Source organism: Stomoxys calcitrans, chromosome 5 (genome assembly GCF_963082655.1).
Source record: "Stomoxys calcitrans chromosome 5, idStoCalc2.1, whole genome shotgun sequence".
NCBI lineage: Eukaryota > Metazoa > Arthropoda > Insecta > Diptera > Muscidae > Stomoxys > Stomoxys calcitrans.
The window spans coordinates 6,100,467-6,121,067 of record NC_081556.1 but is presented as its reverse complement, the minus strand read 5'-3'; the positions used below and the strand labels follow the sequence as shown (position 1 = coordinate 6,121,067).

General features: G+C 35.6%; 4 protein-coding genes across 6 annotated transcripts in view; 3 read left to right on the top strand and 1 right to left on the bottom strand.

The window, feature by feature from the left end:
• LOC106095404 (sialin) overlaps positions 1-11,880 on the top strand; it is a 44,119-nt gene extending 32,239 nt beyond the window's left edge. For both annotated transcript variants that reach the window (XM_013262652.2, XM_013262645.2), the window contains exons 3-8: positions 1,746-1,891; positions 7,985-8,221; positions 8,280-8,585; positions 8,726-9,005; positions 9,072-9,313; positions 11,425-11,880. In XM_013262652.2, coding sequence (XP_013118106.1) covers positions 1,746-1,891; positions 7,985-8,221; positions 8,280-8,585; positions 8,726-9,005; positions 9,072-9,313; positions 11,425-11,583 — 1,370 coding nt within the window. In that variant the 3' untranslated portion in view covers positions 11,584-11,880. The remainder of the gene's footprint in view (positions 1-1,745; positions 1,892-7,984; positions 8,222-8,279; positions 8,586-8,725; positions 9,006-9,071; positions 9,314-11,424) is intronic.
• On the top strand, positions 2,554-3,923 carry LOC131997749 (uncharacterized). Its single transcript, XM_059369249.1, has 2 exons — positions 2,554-3,130; positions 3,222-3,923. The coding sequence occupies exons 1-2, from the start codon at positions 2,756-2,758 to the stop codon at positions 3,828-3,830; spliced, it is 984 nt and encodes a 327-aa protein (XP_059225232.1). The 5' UTR covers positions 2,554-2,755; the 3' UTR covers positions 3,831-3,923.
• LOC131997748 (uncharacterized) lies at positions 3,898-5,543 on the bottom strand. Its single transcript, XM_059369248.1, has 3 exons — positions 5,427-5,543; positions 4,863-5,336; positions 3,898-4,791 (listed from the first exon to the last, which is right to left on the bottom strand). The coding sequence occupies exons 2-3, from the start codon at positions 5,319-5,321 to the stop codon at positions 4,030-4,032; spliced, it is 1,221 nt and encodes a 406-aa protein (XP_059225231.1). The 5' UTR covers positions 5,322-5,336; positions 5,427-5,543; the 3' UTR covers positions 3,898-4,029.
• A 1,244-nt stretch (positions 11,881-13,124) lies between the features above and the next one.
• Positions 13,125-17,158, top strand: LOC106095501 (ubiquitin-associated domain-containing protein 1). Of its 2 annotated transcripts, none has more exons than XM_013262739.2 (5): positions 13,125-13,647; positions 13,968-14,490; positions 14,556-14,891; positions 16,082-16,385; positions 16,452-17,158. In XM_013262739.2, exons 1-5 carry the CDS (start codon positions 13,355-13,357, stop codon positions 16,595-16,597), a joined length of 1,602 nt encoding a protein of 533 aa, XP_013118193.2. In that variant the 5' UTR covers positions 13,125-13,354; the 3' UTR covers positions 16,598-17,158. The 2 variants fall into 2 exon arrangements, with proteins under 2 accessions (XP_013118193.2, XP_013118200.2); XM_013262746.2 differs by lacking the exon at positions 13,125-13,647 and adding an exon at positions 13,814-13,914.
• Positions 17,159-20,601: the final 3,443 nt, after the last annotated feature.

The following is a 20,601-nucleotide window of genomic DNA, read 5'->3' as shown; positions in this document are numbered from 1 at the left end:
CCGTTTGCCTTTTTGCGTTAGACCATAACTAATTATCAACAAACGACAATATATTATTGTTATTTTCAAATGCGATTGAGATGACATTGTTATTGTTGCAATATATTATTTGTTTTTGCCCTTTGGTGACAAATTTCATAGAAAAACACGACACACCATTTCAAATGCCAATGGTTAAAATTATGGCTGTACATTATATCTAAATAAAACATGCCTATAATGGCATTTTCGTACATGCTTATAATGTGGAAAAGCCAACCAATACAATTTTGGGAAAATTTGCCTAAAAGTAATTGCAACTAATAAGCCGTTTCTTGTCATCCCAATTCACAAGCCTAAAGCTGAGTATTCTGTTCAGCTTTTCAGGCGGAATGCTGTCAAACTCCATATAAAAAAACGTTGGCTAAAAATAGGCGGAAAAGTAAAACTCTGCTCAAAGCGTGGAAAATAGCAAAATAATACTACAGTGGCAACACTTAAAACTATTGCCGGCATCATTTTTGTTTGTTTTATTGGTTTTAGTGGTTCGTTTTTCTTTATTTATTTGAGAAAAAATATATAAAAAAGAGATAACATCAAGTTATAGTCCGATTCAGACCATAAATGATTGCTGTAGAAGTCATTGTGTAATATTTCAGTTCATTCGGACAAGAATTACGCCTTGTAGGGGCTAAAGAGGCAAAATCGAGAGATGGGTTTATATGGGAGCTGTATCAAGCCTTTGATCGATTCAGAGCATAATAAACACGTATGTTGAAGGTCATGAGAGAAGCCGTTGTACAAAATTTCTGTCAAATCGGATAAGAATTGCGCCCTCTAGAGGCTCAAGAAGTCAAGATCCCAGATCGGTTTATATGGCAGTTATATCAGGTTATGTACCGATTTGCATACTTCGCACAGTAATTGGAAGTCATAACAAAACACCTCATGCAAAATTTCAGCCAAATCGGATGAGAATTGCGCGCTCTAATGGTTCAAGAAGTCAAGATCCAAGATCGGTTTATATGACAGCTATACCAGATTATGAACCGATTTGAACCGTACTTAAAACAGTTGTTGAAAATGATACCAAAACACTACGTGCAAAATTTCAGTCAAATCGGAGTTAAGAAATGTTTATCTTTTTTAAACATTTTTTTGCAGACTTGCAACGCGACGCTGCTCAACGAGCACATTCTGTTAAGAACTTTAGGGTTGGTATTCTATTCTGCTTGCGGAAAAGTCACTGCAATATTTAATTATTTCGCGAGCGGAATTTGACAGAAATCAAATGTTTTTGTTCCCATGCCAAAACACGTTTTTTATCTGGACTTATTATTTTGAAACCAATAAAACAAACTAAAATGATGCCGGCAATAGTTTCAAGTGTTGCCACTATAGTAGTTTTTTGCAATTTCAGTCAGTTTAAACAGAGTTATACTTTTCCGGTTTTCAGCTGCTCGAAATACTGAACAGAATACTCAGCTTAATATTAAAATGTGGCATATTTCTTCGCCAACAATAAATAAACAATGTTCGTGTAAATGAACTTAGCACTAGTCTATAGCAGAACATTCATTATTGATAAGTGTGAACTACCATTAAATTTAAGGTCCCATGATTTGTATTGCATCATGCGAATCCCCCTAATACCTAGGAAAGTACCGTTAAAGCTCTTACTTGATGTCTGGATATTTATTGCCTTATATACCCGCTAAGCGTTAATAGCTACTTTTAATTTACTAATTTGTTGTTTTGTTTTTCAGTAAACATAGTACCGAAGCGTTTCAACATCGCTGTTATGTTATTCATGGCCTGCCTCATGAGCTACATGATGCGTGTCAACTTGTCCATAAATATCATAGCTATGGTTGAGAACACAGATGCCAACTCCACAGAAGTATTGCCAGATGTAAGTAATGCGTATTAACAAGATATGCCGTGAATTGCCGTGTCTTATTGTAGTCCTATCCAGTGCAAGTCAGATGTTGTGGATAGAATTGCAGTGCAAAGTAGTAATGGAAAGATAATTATAACCGATTTATCTTGATTTCCCCTGTAATGGCTGATACTATGCACGTATTTCACAGTTGAAAACACATGTTTTCACGATTACCTTTTTGAAACACTACAAAAATCTCAACGATAACATACTTACGTTAAGCTGAGTATTCTGTTCAGTATTTCGAGCGGAATGCTGCCAAACTCCATATAAAAACAACGTCGGTCAAACGTTGGCTGAAAACCGGCGGAAAAGTAATACTCTGTTTATAGTGAGGAAAATGGCAAAGAACTATTATAGTGGCAACACTTGATACTATTGCCTGCATCATTGTCGTTTGTTTTTTGGTATCAATGGTTCCTTTTCCTTCATATATTTGAGAAAAAATATATATATAAAATAGAGAAAACAATAAGTGCAGATCAAGTAACGTGTTTTGGTATGGGAACAAAAACATTTGATTTCCATCAAATTCCGCTCGCGAAATAATTAAAAATTTCTGCGGCTATTCCGAAAGCAGAATAGAATACCAATCCTTAAAGCTAGCCATAGACGAACGATAAATTCGAGCAATTTGTTGGGTTTGTGGTCGCGTTTTTACGTCTGTGGGGTAGTTTGCGAACAAATTGCAAGTTTTTGAAAATTTTCAAAAACTTGCAATTTGTTGGCAAACAAATCATACGTGTGTGGGCTACTGCGCAAATTTTAAGCCATTTTGCCATTTCAGTTGCTCTTCAACCATTGTAACGAAAGGTCGTGTAGTGCACACAAAAAATGGCAAGCAAAGACTTTATGATAGAATTTTTTGATGTGTTAAAAAATGAAAATGCCATTTGGCAAACAAAAAGTGAAAAATATAAAGACAAATTAGAAAAACAAAAATCATGGGAAAAACTCGTAACAAAATGGAAAGAGGTTGATAAAAATGCTTCGGTGGACCTAGTAAAAAAAAAATATAATTGCCTACGAACAACGTACAGAAGGGAGCTGCAGAAGATGCGCAAAAGCGAAAGGTCAGGTGCAGGTGCTGAGGATATATACGTGCCGTCGCTGTGGTATTTTGACCATCTTAATTTTTTGCTCGACCAAGAGACACAGTTGGAAGGCATTTCTACGTTTGATGAGACGTTTGACGCAGAAATTGAAAAGGTAAGTAAATTGTGCTTGTGTAATAGAATATTTATTTGTGTATGTAATTTATTATTTTCAGTCTCTAAATGCATAATATTTTCATTTTTAGGAACCAAAGAAAAAAAAATTCGATCCGACAGATTTTCTAGAAACGGCTGTCGACCATCTGAAAAAAACTGTCCCAAAAGCAAATAAGGACGAGGCAGATATTTATGGTGAAGCGTGGGCAGTAACATTCCGCAAATTAAGGCCGGAGCAAAAAATATATGCAAAAAAGGTGATGGACGAAGCCCTTGTGTACGCGCAACTAGGCAATCTGACGCTACAAAGTTCCGTGAGCCTTGGGCAGCAACAAGTACAACAACAAGTTTACTTGCAAGTGCAACCACGGAAACCTATGTCCAATTTTCACCACAACAACCAAAACTCAAAGCCTTACGCGTCTGCTTCCTCAACATATTCGTCTTTTTCCGCAATTTCACCTCATGGAACACCATCACCTTCACCAGTTTTATCAACAAGGCCACCCAGTCGCTTCCACTTTTCGGATGAATCGGCAACGCCGTTATATGCGACACCAACACCTTCACCTGCTTATTCAACAGTGTCATCCCACCACAGCACCCACTTAGATGAAACCGTGCATATAATACCTGACGAGGTAGTGCCATCAGAAAATGCATTTCAGCAGCTTTTTGACACGTTAGAATATGAATAGCATTTTTTTGTGTGTTTAAATCGACTAACCCCCAAAGTATTTAATGTAATTAATAACTAAAACTGAATTAATGAATTTATTTATTTTTTATTTTTATAGATTTAAGAGATTTAATGTAAATAAAATATTTGTTTGTTAATAGCTCCCATCTAATTACTTTCAAGGACATTTTTTTGCTGGGTTTTAATGGTGACTGGTTTTAGGAGGCATTGTACTGCCAGGGTACGGCACCAACGCTGTTAAAATAGTTGCTCAGTTTGTGCCGAACATTTTTCGCGTTATTTGACGAATTACCATGAGCAATTGGTTCCAAGTCAGTCAAATTTAAATTCTCTTCATTCTCACTGCGTTTCAAGTATATATTTGAATTTTTAAAACATAAGTAATTATGCAAGTAGCAGCAGGCAAGAGTTATAATTGAAGCCTTTTCGGGGCACAAATTAATTGTTGTGTGCAGAATTCTAAAACGGTTCGCTAAAATTCCGAACGCATTTTCCACTATTCGTCGAGCTCTCGATAGTCGGTAATTGAATATAATTTCCTCCTCTGTTAAGTTGTGCCGACTGTAAGGCTTCATGAGGTTCTCTAAAAGTGGGAAGGCGTCGTCTCCAACAATAACATAGGGAACCACATCTTCGGTTAACGGTAACATTTCCGGGGCTGGCAAATTCAATCCATAATCGTCGTACATTTGCTTTAACTTCGACTGAGCAAAAACACCTGCATCTGAACATCTTCCATTTATTCCAACCTCGACCATTAAAAACTCATAATTTGCGCCCACCAGTGCCATCATCACAATACTGAAGTTTTTCTTGTAATTGTAGAAGTACGAGCCAGATTTAGACGGTTTCACTATATTCACATGCTTTCCGTCGATGGCTCCCACGCAGTGGTTAAAATTCCATCTATTTTCGAAGTCATTGGCAATTGTTTTCCATTCATCAGAGTTGCGTGGCATCTAAAAATAAAATATTTATAAAAAAATAAAATAAACTGCAACCAGAATTTGATATTAACATTTTCACTTACCTTAATAAATGGTTTTAGTGCTGCAATAATAGCTTTCGACGTCTCCAATATGATTCCACCAAGACTTTGGGCCGATATTTTGGTTAGAAATTTAAGGTCCTCATAGCTTTGCCCAGAAGCAAGGAAGCGTAACGTCGCTGAAAGTCTTTCATTTGGCGTAATAGCGTCACGCATCACTGTGTCCTCCTTTTTTATTGCTGGCGTTACCCACCTTAATAGTTCTTCATAGGTATCTACATCCATGCGTAAAAAATTTTTATAATCCCTTGGAGTAAGCATTTCCATATTTTTGAGCGTTGCTACATGGGAATGCTTTTTTCTTTCGAGCAGCCACTCTTCACTCCATTTTCTTTTTCTTTTTTTTTCGATTTTTTTCTTTTCTTGTTTTTTATGTTCTATGTCGAAACATGTATATATAATTAAAAGCGCAGCTGCATCAGCCGCTGCATCGTCGCACATGTTTTTTTAAGTTTCCTATCAAAAGAAAAAAAGAAAAGAAAAGAAAAGCACAAACCGAAGTTCAAACACAAAATGAACATCATCCGCTTCGTAGCATATGCTTACTCTTCAACGTCAGCCGAATTATGATTTGTTCGAGCGTGTGTGGAGAAACGGTATGCAATAAATCGCAGCAATAAATTTGCAAATCACACCAACAAATCGTTCGTCTATGGCTAGCTTAAGGCTGGTACTACATTCTCTTTTCGCGATATTTTTCGCCGATTACTTTTTTTAGATTAAAGATTTTAAAGCAAAAAAACTTGCTGATTTTTTTGACCCAGTTATATTTTAGTTGTTTGTAGTCCTCAACAGGTGTCGTTAGTAAAAATTGGCACATTTTACGTATGTTCGCTTTTCACATTTTTTTTTCTGTTATGTTGGTACATACATATGTTGGTTCTCAGATCATTACTTCGATGAGTTACAAACGGAAGGACGCTGTTAGTATTACTTTAAAGGGGTCAAGATAATTATTGATGAATAAGGAAATTCTTTTTGAAAAAATTGAAAATAACGGTAATTTTTTCATCATATCTCGTATTCATATTAATGAATACAATGCCATCTATGTGTTCAAAATTTTCCCTAATAAACTTTTCCATATACCTAATCTTTACATATTGCATGTGTTTAGCATTAATACTATTAATTTTTCTTAAAGGCGTGTGTAATAAAAGCACATTTACAAGGCAAAGTTAAATGCTCAACAAGTTAACATTTTTCAATTTGTTATGGTTTTGCCCTAACTCTTAACGTCAAACGTTTTTAAACACTTGTGTTTATTTTCTAAAAGCATATTATTTTATAAAACGTTTTTCAAAGTGAAAGAAAACAAATGTATTTCGACAAACATCCGGATAAAAACATTTGAAGGGATTAGTCTGCCGATCTCATTTGAGGAAATATTTAGTTATATCATATATATTCTAAAGGTTGATTTTTTTAGAGCTATAGGAAAGATTTTCATTAAAAAAAAATACAAAAATGTTGACCGTATCAGTGCCTGAAATGTTCTAACCGCTTAGTCCAGTGTTGGCATACTCTTTCAACATATCGGCCAGTATCTCACGAATAAATGCTTCAGTGTTGCCTTCCAATTGAAGTTGGCTTGTCTGTATAGACCAAGATATATTTATTTACAGGTAGTGGCATTGCACAACCACAAAATGTTGAGTGCACTATCTGTCAAAATCAGTGATTGATCCAACTCCAACTAACAGTGCAATTGGCGAGAAAAAATTGTACTCAGCGTAATTAAGTACTCAGCTGGTAATTATGTCATGTATAAGCATGAGCTTTATCATAGCTCCACAAAAACTAGTCTAAAGGCTAAGGGTTAAAACGCACATGTGGCACCGTCTTGTTGAAACCACATGTCATGCTAAGGCGGATTTCAAAAGGTGGTCTCACGCGAACAGCTGTTAGTAGCCGGCCAGCTTTGACGGTATTAAGATGACAGTTTTTTCGCATTTTCTTTGTTGTTATCTTCTTTCTCTCATATTCTCCGATCATGCACGCACACGTATACATACACGCACACAAATTTGATTGCGTGTGTTGGCAAAACGACGATGAGCTTGATGACAAGATGGCGGATTGCACCATATGATTTGTGGTTGTTGTACAAATGAGACCACCTTTAATTGTTTCGCCATGGACCAAATTGAAGATTTTTGACAGTGAAACCAAACTTGAAATGTGCGTGAATCACCCTTTATAATGTATTTTCAAGCTTTCCCCAGATTTTACTATTCATGTCTTTAAGATTTAACATCGGAGGTCAGCGTGGCGCACAATTAAGCATATCCACCTATGACGCAGAACGCCTGGGTTCAAAATCCGTCGCGAACAACAGATAAAATGTTCAGCGGTGGTTCTGCTTACTAATTATGACTACATTTGTGTGTGTGGCAGCCGGTTGTCCGTACCGGATTGGCCCGATGGAGTCTTTTATCGTCAAGGGCTGCCACTCCCTGCTACAACAACAACAACATTTGTGGGTAGCCAATCATGACCGTCAAACCTGGTCAGCTGCTGTTCGCGTGAGACCACCTTTTTAAATCCGCCTTGGTACCCAATCATGGTAAAACTTTTCTACCAAGTTCGCACTCGCCATAAAAGCACTCATTGATATGAGAAAAGTATCCCATTAGCATAAATGGAATGATCATGGGAAATTTTACATGTCTTTAACATTGACATATGTATCTTTAACATTGGCATCTACTTTATTTCGATATGTTCCTGAAAATATTTCTATTGACTTAAATGTTTTTCTATTTAAAGAGTTTACCAACATCTTACGTATTTATTCAGTAAATATTTTTTCTTTGTTTACGACTTATAACCATATAATTCTATATCCGCTCGAAGTGCAAATATTTAGAGCAAACAGTTAGGTATTACTACATTTATGGTTTTATGATAAAGCTATCTTAGAAGAGCTCATGCAAGTCCACCGCCTTTTTCTAATGTTAAAACAAATATAAAAAATCTTAAAAATATGCCATGGCTAAAATTTATGATTTTAAGTAAAACTTTTTGAGCAAAGAATAAAATTTCGGGTAAAACTTTGTTATTTTTTTATGTACAATATATCTCATTTGTAATTTTTCCCACAGTATGGTCCACGCTACAATTGGAGTCAAAGTGATCAGGCTATGCTATTGGGAGCCTTTTTCTATGGCTATATGATCACCTCATTGCCTGCTGGCATGTTGGCCGAAAATTTTGGTGGAAAAGCAGTGGCGGGATATAGCTGTTTGTTGGCTGGAGTTTTAACGGCTCTAACGCCCCTAGCGGCATCATGGGATAAATGGGCAGTATGGGCGATACGTTTTGGTATTGGCTTTTTAACGGTAAATACCCTCGAAATGTTTCATTACATTTATTTTTCACTAATTATTCAATTTACAGGGTGTGGTATATCCTTGCTGTCATAATTTGGTCTCAAAATGGGCTCCACCCGACGAAAAAGGAAAATTTGTAGCCTCGCTGATGGGTGGCACTTTTGGTACGGTTATAACATGGCCCATTAGTGGTGTTATCATAGAAAATATGGGCTGGGACTGGGCCTTCTATATGGTGGGAATTTTTGTGGCAATTGTATGTGCAGCATGGTTTATAGTGGTAGACGATAGTCCTGCCCAGCACACCACAATCAGTATTAGCGAAAGGGAGTACATAGAAAAGAGTCTGGGTGAAACGGTGTCAAATAAGAAGGTAAGTATTTACTAAAAACTGTAATTTTTTCTATTCGTTATGTTTGCCTTTTGTGGCTGGTCATTGCTTAAATCAGCCCAAATCGCTTCCCTTTTGATTAATGCGAAATATATTTTTTTATATTTTATATTTTATTTCAGCGTTATCCTCCTTACAAATCACTTCTGGTATCGATGCCCTTCTGGTCCTTGTTGTTCTTGCATTATGGCAGCATGTGGGGATTATTCTTCCTGATTACAGCCACACCTAAATTCTTGAGCGAAGTTTTAGGTTTTAATTTGTCCTCGGCTGGTTTTCTTTCATCTCTACCTCATTTGGCGCGCTTAATTTGTGCTTTTGGTTTTGGCGCCGTAGCCGATTGGATTAGACGCAAAAATTGGCTAACGGTTACCAAAATGAGAAAAGTTTTCTGTTTACCTTGTAAGTTATATCTACCCTTAAAGTTTCGACAGCATTGTCTTTCATTTTATTAAATTTCATTTCCAGCTCATGTTATTCCTGGCTTATTTTTGGTTGTATTGGCATTCTTTGGTAAAGATCCCTATGTGTGTGTGGCCATAATGACAATATCATTGGCCTTTAATGGTGCTGCTACGGCTTCCAATTTGCAAAACAGTCAAGATCTGGCACCTAACTATGCCGGAACATTATATGGCATTATCAATTGTGTGGGTACAACACCGGGAATCTTCTCGCCAATGATTGTGGCGGCTTTCACAAAAGAAAACGTAAGTAGTCATTTATAGTTTGGCCTAAAAGCAGAAATGATCCACAGAACTTCACGTACTTGAACCATGGAGGTTACGGAATAACTATGAGCACCACATAAGCTGGAATTTTGAGCTCCGATCTGTGTGGTGTTCGTCGTTATCACTAGAAGCTTAGCTGCGAACTACCAGGGGCGTACACAGGTTGTGGATAGTGAGATGCTCCATACGGAGTTGCTGCAATTGCAATCGCAGACAATTAGCGATTCGAGTGCAGAGTTGTTGTTGTTGTAGCCACATTCTCATGTGAGGGTGGCGATCCCCGTCAAGCTCCTGTAGATGAGCAAACTCGTTCCGGACAAAAGGACCGATCCCCGCGGGAACTGGGCGCCAATTATTTGTCGTGCCATATCGAGCATCATAGGCACTCAGTATTTGTGCAAGAGTTGGCACCCCCCAGCCTCTCACTGATACCGCGGATTGCCCCCGACTGCCGTTGCAGTTACTCCGTATGAAGCATTCCACTTTCTGAAACCTGTGGACGCGCGCGGTAGCTCGCAGCTATGCTTCTCGCAATGAGTACCACCTAGGCTGGAACAGTGAGGTCCGATCTGTGTGATGCTCACAGCTATCCCATGCCGGGTCGCAGAGTCTCAGTGCGAAGCCGTGCGCCTCTGGGTTAAATACTGAATGCTTATGATGCTCAATACGACAAGGCGTGTTATTTACGTCTTTAAATAATCAATGATCATAATGTTTGCTCGGCGATCGGTCCTACGGATCGAAACGAACTTGCTCACTTAAAGGAGCTTGGCGAGGAATGCTACATCTACATGCGAATGTGGCTACAACAATTACAACATGAAGGAGGTTTTATAAAATCAGTCTGGCCTTACTTTATGTATTTTTATACCCACCGCCAAAGGATGGGGGTATATTCATTTTCTCATTCCGTTTAAAACGCTTCGAAATATCAATTTCTGACCCTATAAAGTATATATATTCTTGATCATTGTGAAAATCTAAGACGATCTAGCCATGTCCGTCCGTCTGTCTGTTGAAATCACACTACAGTCTTTAAAAATATAGATATTGAGCTGAAACTTTTCACAGATTCTGTTTTTGTCCATAAGCAGGTTAAGTTCGAAGATGGGCTATATCGGAATATATCTTGATATTGACCGATTCGCCAATTTAGGGTCTTAGGCCCATTAAAGCCACATTTATTATCCGATTTTGAGGAAATTTGGAACAGTGAGTTGTGTTAGGCCATTCGACATCCTCCTTTAATTTGGCCCAGATCGGTCCAGATTTGGATATAGCTGTCATATAGGCCACCGTAGCGCAGAGGTTAGCATGTTCGCCTGTGACGCTGAACGCCTGGGTTCGAATCCTGGCGAGATCATCAGAAAAAAATTTCAACGGTGGTTTTCCCCTCCTAATGCTGGCAACATTTGTGAGGTACTATGCCATGTAAAACTTCTCTCCAAAGAGGTGTCGCACTGCGGCACGCCGTTCGGACTCGGCTATAAAAAGAGGCCCCTTATCATTGAGCTTAAAACTTGAATCAGACTGATTTGGATCGGTCCAGATTTGGATATAGCTGCCATATAGACCGATCCGCCGATTTAGGGTCCTAGGTCCATAAAAGGCGAGTTCGCCGAAATTTAGGACAGTGAATTGTGTTGGGCTCTTCGACATGTTTCAGCAACTTGGCCCAAATCGGTCCAGATTTGGATATAGCTGCCATATAGACCGTTGTCTCGATTTATGGTTTTGAGCCCATAAAAGGCGCATTTATAATCCGATTTAACTGAAATTTTATAGAGTGACTTATGTTAGGCTTTTCGTATATGGCTCAGATCGGGTTATTTTTAGATATAGCTACTAAAAAGATCAATGTTTTCTTATATACAATTGAACAGTGGCTTGTACTTATTAGTATTTGGTCCAAATTGGAACCTATTTCGATATAGCTGCTATGGGACATAAGGTCTGCATTTTTCGCCGGATTTTGACGAAAGGTGATTTACGTATATACCCAAGGTGGTGGTAACGCCTTTTTACTTGTTTTACTGATTTTCATTCAAAATAAACATTTTCCTTATATTTTTTCTACTTTTTTTCTACAGAACACTATTGAGCAATGGCATTATATATTCCTTATCGGTGCTGCTGCATACATTCTACCCGCCATTGTTTTCTGGATATTTGGTTCTGGAAAAATACAAAAGTGGAATGAACTGGACACATCTTCCTCCAAAGAGGAGATAATTAATACAAAATTGTAAATAGCCAGCCAAAATTTAAATTTACCTTCTAAAATAAAGCGTATTTATGTATGTATGTAGTTACATAATTAAACTTAAACTGTGGTATCCATTTGCCAGAAAATGAATAATTAAAATGCATTTTACTTTTATATAAAAAGAGCTGTGTGCCTTACATTCCTTGTCTATCTTTTATAATTTAAGTTTAATTTGTTAAAATATTTTCTTGTATAGCAACATAGTGAATAGTTAAGAATTAATCTATATTAAGAACAATAAATGTAAATATTAATGACATGACAATAAAAACAGAAATTTTTATTATTTATTATGTACCTACCTATAAGTCTAGTGAATGTCACAATTAATTACCATTAAACAATTACAAAACAATAAAAAAATACATAAATCTAAATTTAATAACAAAAAATACAATTTTAATATTTAAAAAATGTATCTCCACTTTATAAAAAGAACAAATTCTTTCAGAAAAAGATGTATAGTAGTAGCACGTCAGATTTTCTGCTCTCAAAACTTGACAGCAAATGTCAAGCTTATAAGTGTCGGTAAATATTTTATTTTTCTTCAAAGCAAGCAACTCTGCCAAAAAATAAAAAAAAAATCAAATTTACAGCAAATAGAAAAGAAATAAAAAAAGATACACACTGTCGAAACCCTATATACGTGAATTACGCCATAGATTCCTTCACAGGAAAGGAAACAATGGATTCTACTTGCAGCATGTTCTTAGAAAATTCTCATTTATCTGTATTCACAAGCGCCATCAACTAATCTATGAGCATGAGAAAAATGCCTTGGAAAGATCCATATTGTTCTGAAGATTTGTTTATGGTTAGTCCGCCGTCATGATTTCAAGTCTAAACAGACTTTGTACTCTGGAAGATGCGAAAATGCCTAATTATTCTATCGTATATGTAACGTTGGATTGGAAATCAAGGCAAAACAAAATAAGATATTACTAAAGATGTAACTAGATTTACAATGGTAGAGAGTAACAAATATTTTGGATTGCATATTTGTAGAAGGAAACGCCAAGCCAATTTGCAATTAATTTCTTTTTTTTAGCTTTTAGTATGGTAAAACATAACGTTTCAGCTCAACTAATCCATTATATTACGTCTACTAAGGGTTGGTATTCTATTCTGCCGCTGAAATTTGTGATTGTTTTGCGAGCGAAATTCGACAGAAATCAAATGTTTTTGTTTCCATTCCAAAACACGTTTCTTTATCTGCACTAATGGTTTACTCCATTTTGTACATATTTTTATTAAATTAATAAAGAAATGAAACGAACTAAAATGTTGTCGGCAATAGTTTCAAGTGTTGCCACTATAGTAATTTTTTGCAATTTTCCTCACTATAAACTGAGCACTACTTTTCCGCGACGTTCCGCCGACGTTTTTTTATATGGAGTTTGACAGCATTCCGCTCGAAAAACTGAACAGAAAACTCAGCTTAAGGTATTCATAAAGCGAACCACGACACGTTAGTCTACATCTACGTTACGTTTACGTTTGCATATTTAGACTTTTTCTCGTCCTTTAAGGACTTCTGCTGGACTTCTTGTAAACAGAAAAACACAAGTATAAATTATTAAAGATGATGAAAAACAAACTTTGCAAAATGTTGAAATAAAACACGTAAAATGCAAAGTTGAACAATGAAATAAAGCCATGTATATGCATGCATCTTAATAATATCTGAGCCAAATAGAAGTGATGATTAAAAAGTTGTAAAGTTGTGCTGGTGCCAAAGCCCTGTGAACAAAATAATGATTCCATGGGTACGCGAGAAATTTGCGGAAAGACGTGCTAAATGGTTAGCTCGTTCCAAACAACAGAGGACGGCAGCTAACAAGGAAGATCAAGATGAGGAAGAGGAATCAACAAATAGTGATACACCACGATTTCATCGTTTGCAGGATAATCCTGAAGAATCTGAGCCAAATTCACCCGGTCGCAGCCATCATACAACGTCTGGGGCACAGAGAAAAAATCATTCGCCTTCACCTCCATGTCATCATGCGACGCGTTCGTTGCACTCATCACCGGTCAAATCAGCCAAGTAAGTATGTAGTTCTAAGTTGGCAAACTAATAACGAATTCAGTGTTAAAGGAGTAAAGTGAAAACTTGCATGCATGTGTACATACATACATATAGATATGTATATTTATATGTAAAACAGCAAAACTTAATTTTGATTGAAATCAAGACCTTGTATTTTTTTTATCTTTACAAACTTTCTTTCCTTGCTTGTGTCAAATTTCTTTCAAGTTCTATTATATTTAAATTTTTTGTTAAAATGCAAAAATTAAAAAATCTTTTCGCCAAGTATGAGTTTCTTCTTGATTGAGTAGCAAATACGTTATTATTTTGTCTTGCAGAAAAAATTCTCGTCGAGCTTCTGCAGCTTCTTCGTCCAATACGAACACCACCCTAGTCAAAGTTGATGACATGACAAGGTGCTCCCCTTCAACGTCCAGAGAATATCGCATCAAGGTTCGTGTTATTTGTCCCTCGGCCAGGGTGCTGGTCTTTCAAACCGATCGCCATAGACGTTTGGCAGAACTGAAAAACGAAGTTTTACTTGAGTTATCTGATGATTTGGCCACCATGCAAATGTTTGCAATAGATGCAAAATCTTTAAGCTCTAAATATCGTTTGCTGAAAGCCGACTATCAAGGTTCAGAGTTGAATGAGAGTCAAACCTTAGACCAAGTGGGTATAGCCAATAATGATAGCATAGTTTTAGTTCTTAAACGCAAGCACCTGCAACATTTGATAACGCAAACGCGCGAGACTCGTTCCCCGCCCGATCTGGATATAGACTTAGCCACCCGCAATCTGCCTGTTAGAACAAGCGATGTACCCATGGTAGATATAAACGAAATTTTTCAACAATCAAATGTATGTTTTTAAACGCTTTCTATGAACCATGTTCATTATGTTGTATCGCTTTTTTCTATTTTCAGCTACAATTTGATGTACGCAAAGTGCTTATATCCTTGGCTCAATCCTCGGCCATTGTCATTGGTTCTGGGCCCTATGCCAAACGTTTAATAGCTATGCTTAAGCAAAAACTTATTAACAAACGAAATTATCAGAACGATACAACACAGTGCCTTGTTGATATGGGCTTTAAGAAGGAAAAGGCTGAATATGCTTTGAAATTGCACAATAATGTGTACTCATCGGCACTTGAATGGCTTATACAGCGTCAAAGTGAGGATACACCACTTGAGGAAGCAGTCATGGGTATACCGCGAACAAACTCAATGGCCTCGCCTTCAGGAATACTATCGAGTGATGTAAGTATGGATAAGGGTAATGAATAACGGTAGCTGGATCAACACTTTGATAATTTGAATACGACCAGAGGAACTCACAAGTTTTTTCCACGAAGAAATAGACAGAGAGGCACTTCGTTTTTAAAGTTTTAGATAGTTTCATTATTTTTCGAGGAAATATCATTTATTCTGAAACAGGGCTCAATAAGTCACCTAGCCCTCACAAGCGCAATAGACAATTGGTTAAGATACATGGCGTATCAGAAATCGCGACCACCATGCCACCAGCATACTCTTGCTAAACTTTTATATGAAAGCGCTGAATTTAAATGATCTTGATCTGCAATACGATCGAAAAATCACGAAAGTATTTTAAAGATCAAAATAAAAGAGTTTTAGATCAGGGGAGGTTAACCTCTTGTTGTTGTTGTTGCAGCCACACTCGCTATAAGTTTACATATAGGTACAATCCCATGGCACGGTTGTACGTACCGGATGGACCCGATGAAGTCCTTCATCGGCAAGGGCTGACGCCTCAGTATACAACACACTGCTACAACAACAACAAAAGATTTCCAGCAGCATATCAAGCAGGTCTAAACAACATTCATGCAAACACTATAGCAGATGCGTTAAATGACTACCGGGTGAATGTAATCCTTGGAGAACGACCGCCTCCCATTGCACATGAAGAAATTGACCTTCCCCGTCAATTACGTTCCGGCAGATGCTGCCGCCTCAACTCCTTCAGGGCAAGGTTTGATGCCGACGTTCAAGATGTATGTCCCGATTTTAACCAGGAACCGTAAAATACTGTGATCTTTGAGGATATTGTACATGGTCGATATTTGTCATCTGGTTAACGTGATGATCTTTGGGGCTGCTTTCTGACAGGTCTGTAGTATTCTCCATTGTGTACGACTCACTCCTGTTGTCCACGTTGGCGCCGCATATTCCAATACTGGTCAACAAATCGCTTATAAGTGGTTAATAATGTCTCTTTGTCTGTACCCCAAGTTTTGCCCAGGAGGAAACTATTGATATGTGTCCTACACCGGCAAACAGAAGCAGTTCCTTTTTGTGCTTCCGCTATGAATGTGAACATTTACAAATTGTTTAGTTTTTTAAAGCGTAAATGTCTAAAAGGGTCCGCTGTCGGACCCTCTTTGTCCTAGCCTAACATATGCAATTATTTAAATTTTTATTTTCAGAGTACTGTGGAAAACATTGCTGCTTTACTAGAAATAGTGCGCATATATAGTTATCGTGACATTCCGCCTACTCCGGATGCTGTGGAAACTTTAGTGGAGATGGGTTTTCAGGAATCCGATGTCATACAGGCTTTAAAAAAGACTTGTAACAATAAGGCGGCAGCTTGTGAATGGTTATGTGGCAATCGCACTGGTAGTTTAGTAGAATTACGCGAGGGCTTGTCTCAAGATTCTCCTATACTTAAAACAATATTACAATTACCACAAGTTCAACTCAATTTAAGCAATCCCAAAATATTTCTGGGTAAGTAGTTAAAAAGCATCAAAGGGGACAGTAGAAGTTACTAGTTACTTATTCCTTGTCTCTCAGCCTTTTTAGCAATATTGGAAAACGAACATACTATACGTGTTTGGGGTGGAGATAATGATACCACGTCTGTTATAACACACATACTACAGAAATACCACGAGGAAAAACATGTTTTGGGCATTAATCAGTTCTACAGCAGTCGATAGTCTGGACAAATGCTACAGCCTCCAGCATCGTTCATCTTTAGTTTGCTTTTTTTAGAGAGAAAGAAAGAAATATGGTGGAATGTTCCATATGATCTTATATACATTTTATTTATATTGCATACATAGTACATATACATACATATACAAATTATACAAGAACTTGCAACTTGTCCAATGTGAATCTCTTAGAATTATTAAATTACGGCACCTTCTACCATCAACAGCAACACCACCAACAAAACTAAATAACAATTTTAACACTATGTCGATTTTATTTGAAAATTTTAGCGCACATTTTATTTACTTAACTTTTTTCACTTGTCTAAGATTTGTGTGTTTGTGATTTATTAAGAAAGAGGAAAGATCGCTACATCCGCTCTCTATGGATGTAGCTGCAAAATATCAAAAAAAATCGAAAAAAATTTAAAAGTGCAATTCTCAGAAAATAAATAAAATACACATATATTTACAATACGCATATACAACAACAACAACAAAACTGAACATTTTCAAATCAATGATCAAGGAGAAATAAATCATACATATGTAGATGGTACCTAATTTATAGCCACATATTTTAGCTTTGACAGTCAGTCTTAAACAAAAGCAAAACGGAATAAAAACTAAGATAAAGTGATTTAACGAAAAACAAAAACTATGCTTGAATTGCTCTAAACCTAAGTCTTAACAATCAACAAAGCCTAAAAAATAATGCTTAATAATAATAATTACATAAAATAATTAACTAAATAATAAAATTCATAATGAGACTCCTATTCTTGCAAGCATTTTAGCTAGCCTTAGTGATAACGACCCGACCTCATACCGAGGCATTAAATGTAAAAATGTTAAAATATTTATTTTTATGTGCAATCTAGTTAGATATTTAGGACAAGCCCACAGCCCCAAACACCCCCATTTCCCAATTTTAATATTTATTTCCCAAAACAAAGCCAAATATTGTCAATTTCTACATAGTTTGTCAATTTAAAAGTTATTTATTTCTACGACTTTTTAAGAAGGAAGCTTATTATACACTTGCTGCTTTCATTGTAACCTACTCCTACTTTTGTTAGAAGAATAGGGGTCATAATATCGACGGTATAATGCCACAAAACCAAACGATCTCTTGATTGAAAAAATGCAATTTAGCTGTAAGTCTTAAGAAAAAAAAACTATCTCTTAAAATGTTACAATTTTACTACAATTTAAAAAGTCAATCAACAACAAACACATCAACTATTCAAGTCATAAAATAAATTACAAAAAAAGAAATCGCAATTTGAATAAAACAAAGCATTTGGCATTTTTATTTCAAAGGTTTTGGTTGAACAAATAGTGATCATTTTTTAGCAAAGGCTATAAGTGGTTGAAATTTTCAAAAATCTGCAAAATTTCAAATTTTTTGAATGCATCGAAACTTTTGCGAATCTATTAAATAATGAGGCTACATTTCGAGATCTTTTATCAGATTTCAAATATCGAATGTTTTTGCAACGAAAACGCCGCGTTTTTTAGTCAAAAATGGAGATTTCGAAAATCCAAAATACGCTCTTAATTCAGTTTTCGAAGACGAATAATATTCGCCAAAGTTTTTTAAGAAAATCGAAAAAAAGTTTTTTCGACAATTTTTTAGCCAAGGCTATAAGTGGTTGAAATTTCCAAAAATCTGCAAAATTTCAAATTTTTTGAATGCATCGAAACTTTTGCGAATCTATTAAATAATGAGGCTACATTTCAAAATCTCTTATCAAATCTCAAAAATCTTATATTTTTGCAACGAAAACGCCGCGATTTTTAGTCAAAAATGAAAATTTCGAAAATCCAAAATACGCACTTAATTCAGTTTTCGAAGACGAATAATATTCGCCAAAGTTTTTTAAGAAAATCGAAAAAAAGTTTTTTTCGACAATTTTTTAGCCAAGGCTATAAGTGGTTGAAATTTCCAAAAATCTGCAAAATTTCAAATTTTTTGAATGCATCGAAACTTTTGCGAATCTATTAAATAATGAGGCTACATTTCAAAATCTCTTATCAAATCTCAAAAATCTTATATTTTTGCAACGAAAACGCCGCGTTTTTTAGTCAAAAATGGAGATTTCGAAAATCCAAAATACGCTCTTAATTCAGTTTTCGAAGACGAATAATATTCGCCAAAGTTTTTTAAGAAAATCGAAAAAAAGTTTTTTCGACAATTTTTTAGCCAAGGCTATAAGTGGTTGAAGTTTTCAAAAATCTGCAAAGTTTAAAAATTTTTGAATACATCGAAACTTTTGCGAAACTATTAAATATTGAGGCAACATTTCGAAATCTTTTATCAAATCTCAAAAATCTTATATTTTTGCAACGAAAACGCCGCGTTTTTTAGTCAAAAATGGAAATTTCGAAAATCCAAAATACGCTCTAAATTCAGTTTTCGAAGAAATATAATATTCGCCAAAGTTTTTTAAGAAAATCGAAAAAAAGTTTTTTCGACAATTTTTTAGCCAAGGCTATAAGTGGTTGAAATTTCCAAAAATCTGCAAAATTTCAAATTTTTTGAATGCATCGAAACTTTTGCGAATCTATTAACTAATGAGGCTACATTTCAAAATCTCTTATCAAATCTCAAAAATCTTATATTTTTGCAACGAAAACGCCGCGTTTTTTAGTCAAAAATGGAGATTTCGAAAATCCAAAATACGCTCTTAATTCAGTTTTCGAAGACGAATAATATTCGCCAAAGTTTTTTAAGAAAATCGAAAAAAAGTTTTTTCGACAATTTTTTAGCCAAGGCTATAAGTGGTTGAAGTTTTCAAAAATCTGCAAAGTTTAAAAATTTTTGAATACATCGAAACTTTTGCGAATCTATTAAATAATGAGGCTACATTTCGAGATCTTTTATCAGATTTCAAATATCGAATGTTTTTGCAACGAAAACGCCGCGTTTTTTAGTCAAAAATGGAAATTTCGAAAATCCAAAATACGCTCTAAATTCAGTTTTCGAAGACGAATAATATTCGCCAAAGTTTTTTAAGAAAATCGAAAAAAAGTTTTTTCGACAATTTTTTAGCCAAGGCTATAAGTGGTTGAAATTTTCAAAAATCTGCAAAATTTCAAATTTTTTGAATGCATCGAAACTTTTGCGAATCTATTAAATAATGAGGCAACATTTCGAGATCTTTTATCAGATTTCAAATATCGAATGTTTTTGCAACGAAAACGCCGCGTTTTTTAGTCAAAAATGGAGATTTCGAAAATCCAAAATACGCTCTTAATTCAGTTTTCGAAGACGAATAATATTCGCCAAAGTTTTTTAAGAAAATCGAAAAAAAGTTTTTTCGACAATTTTTTAGCCAAGGCTATAAGTGGTTGAAATTTTCAAAAATCTGCAAAATTTAAAATTTTTTGAATGCATCGAAACTTTTGCGAATCTATTAAATAATGAGGCTACATTTCAAAATCTCTTATCAAATCTCAAAAATCTTATATTTTTGCAACGAAAACGCCGCGTTTTTTAGTCAAAAATGGAAATTTCGAAAATCCAAAATACGCTCTTAATTCAGTTTTCGAAGAAATATAATATTCGCCAAAGTTTTTTAAGAAAATCGAAAAAAAGTTTTTTCGACAATTTTTTAGCCAAGGCTATAAGTGGTTGAAATTTCCAAAAATCTGCAAAATTTCAAATTTTTTGAATGCATCGAAACTTTTGCGAATCTATTAACTAATGAGGCTACATTTCAAAATCTCTTATCAAATCTCAAAAATCTTATATTTTTGCAACGAAAACGCCGCGTTTTTTAGTCAAAAATGGAGATTTCGAAAATCCAAAATACGCTCTTAATTCAGTTTTCGAAGACGAATAATATTCGCCAAAGTTTTTTAAGAAAATCGAAAAAAAGTTTTTTCGACAATTTTTTAGCCAAGGCTATAAGTGGTTGAAATTTCCAAAAATCTGCAAAATTTCAAATTTTTTGAATGCATCGAAACTTTTGCGAATCTATTAAATAATGAGGCTACATTTC

Excerpts from the sequence above, each read along its gene's own strand:
- LOC131997749 (XM_059369249.1), top strand. The coding sequence starts at position 2,756 with ATGGCAAGCAAAGACTTTATGATAGAATTTTTTGATGTGTTAAAAAAT. Across the intron at positions 3,131-3,221 it reads TTGACGCAGAAATTGAAAAG|GAACCAAAGAAAAAAAAATT; the intron begins GTAAGTAAATTG and ends TTTCATTTTTAG.
- LOC131997748 (XM_059369248.1), bottom strand. The coding sequence starts at position 5,321 with ATGTGCGACGATGCAGCGGCTGATGCAGCTGCGCTTTTAATTATATAT. Across the intron at positions 4,792-4,862 it reads CACTAAAACCATTTATTAAG|ATGCCACGCAACTCTGATGA; the intron begins GTAAGTGAAAAT and ends TTTTATTTTTAG.
- LOC106095501 (XM_013262739.2), top strand. The coding sequence starts at position 13,355 with ATGATTCCATGGGTACGCGAGAAATTTGCGGAAAGACGTGCTAAATGG. Across the intron at positions 13,648-13,967 it reads TCACCGGTCAAATCAGCCAA|AAAAAATTCTCGTCGAGCTT; the intron begins GTAAGTATGTAG and ends TTTGTCTTGCAG. Across the intron at positions 16,386-16,451 it reads CAATCCCAAAATATTTCTGG|CCTTTTTAGCAATATTGGAA; the intron begins GTAAGTAGTTAA and ends CTTGTCTCTCAG.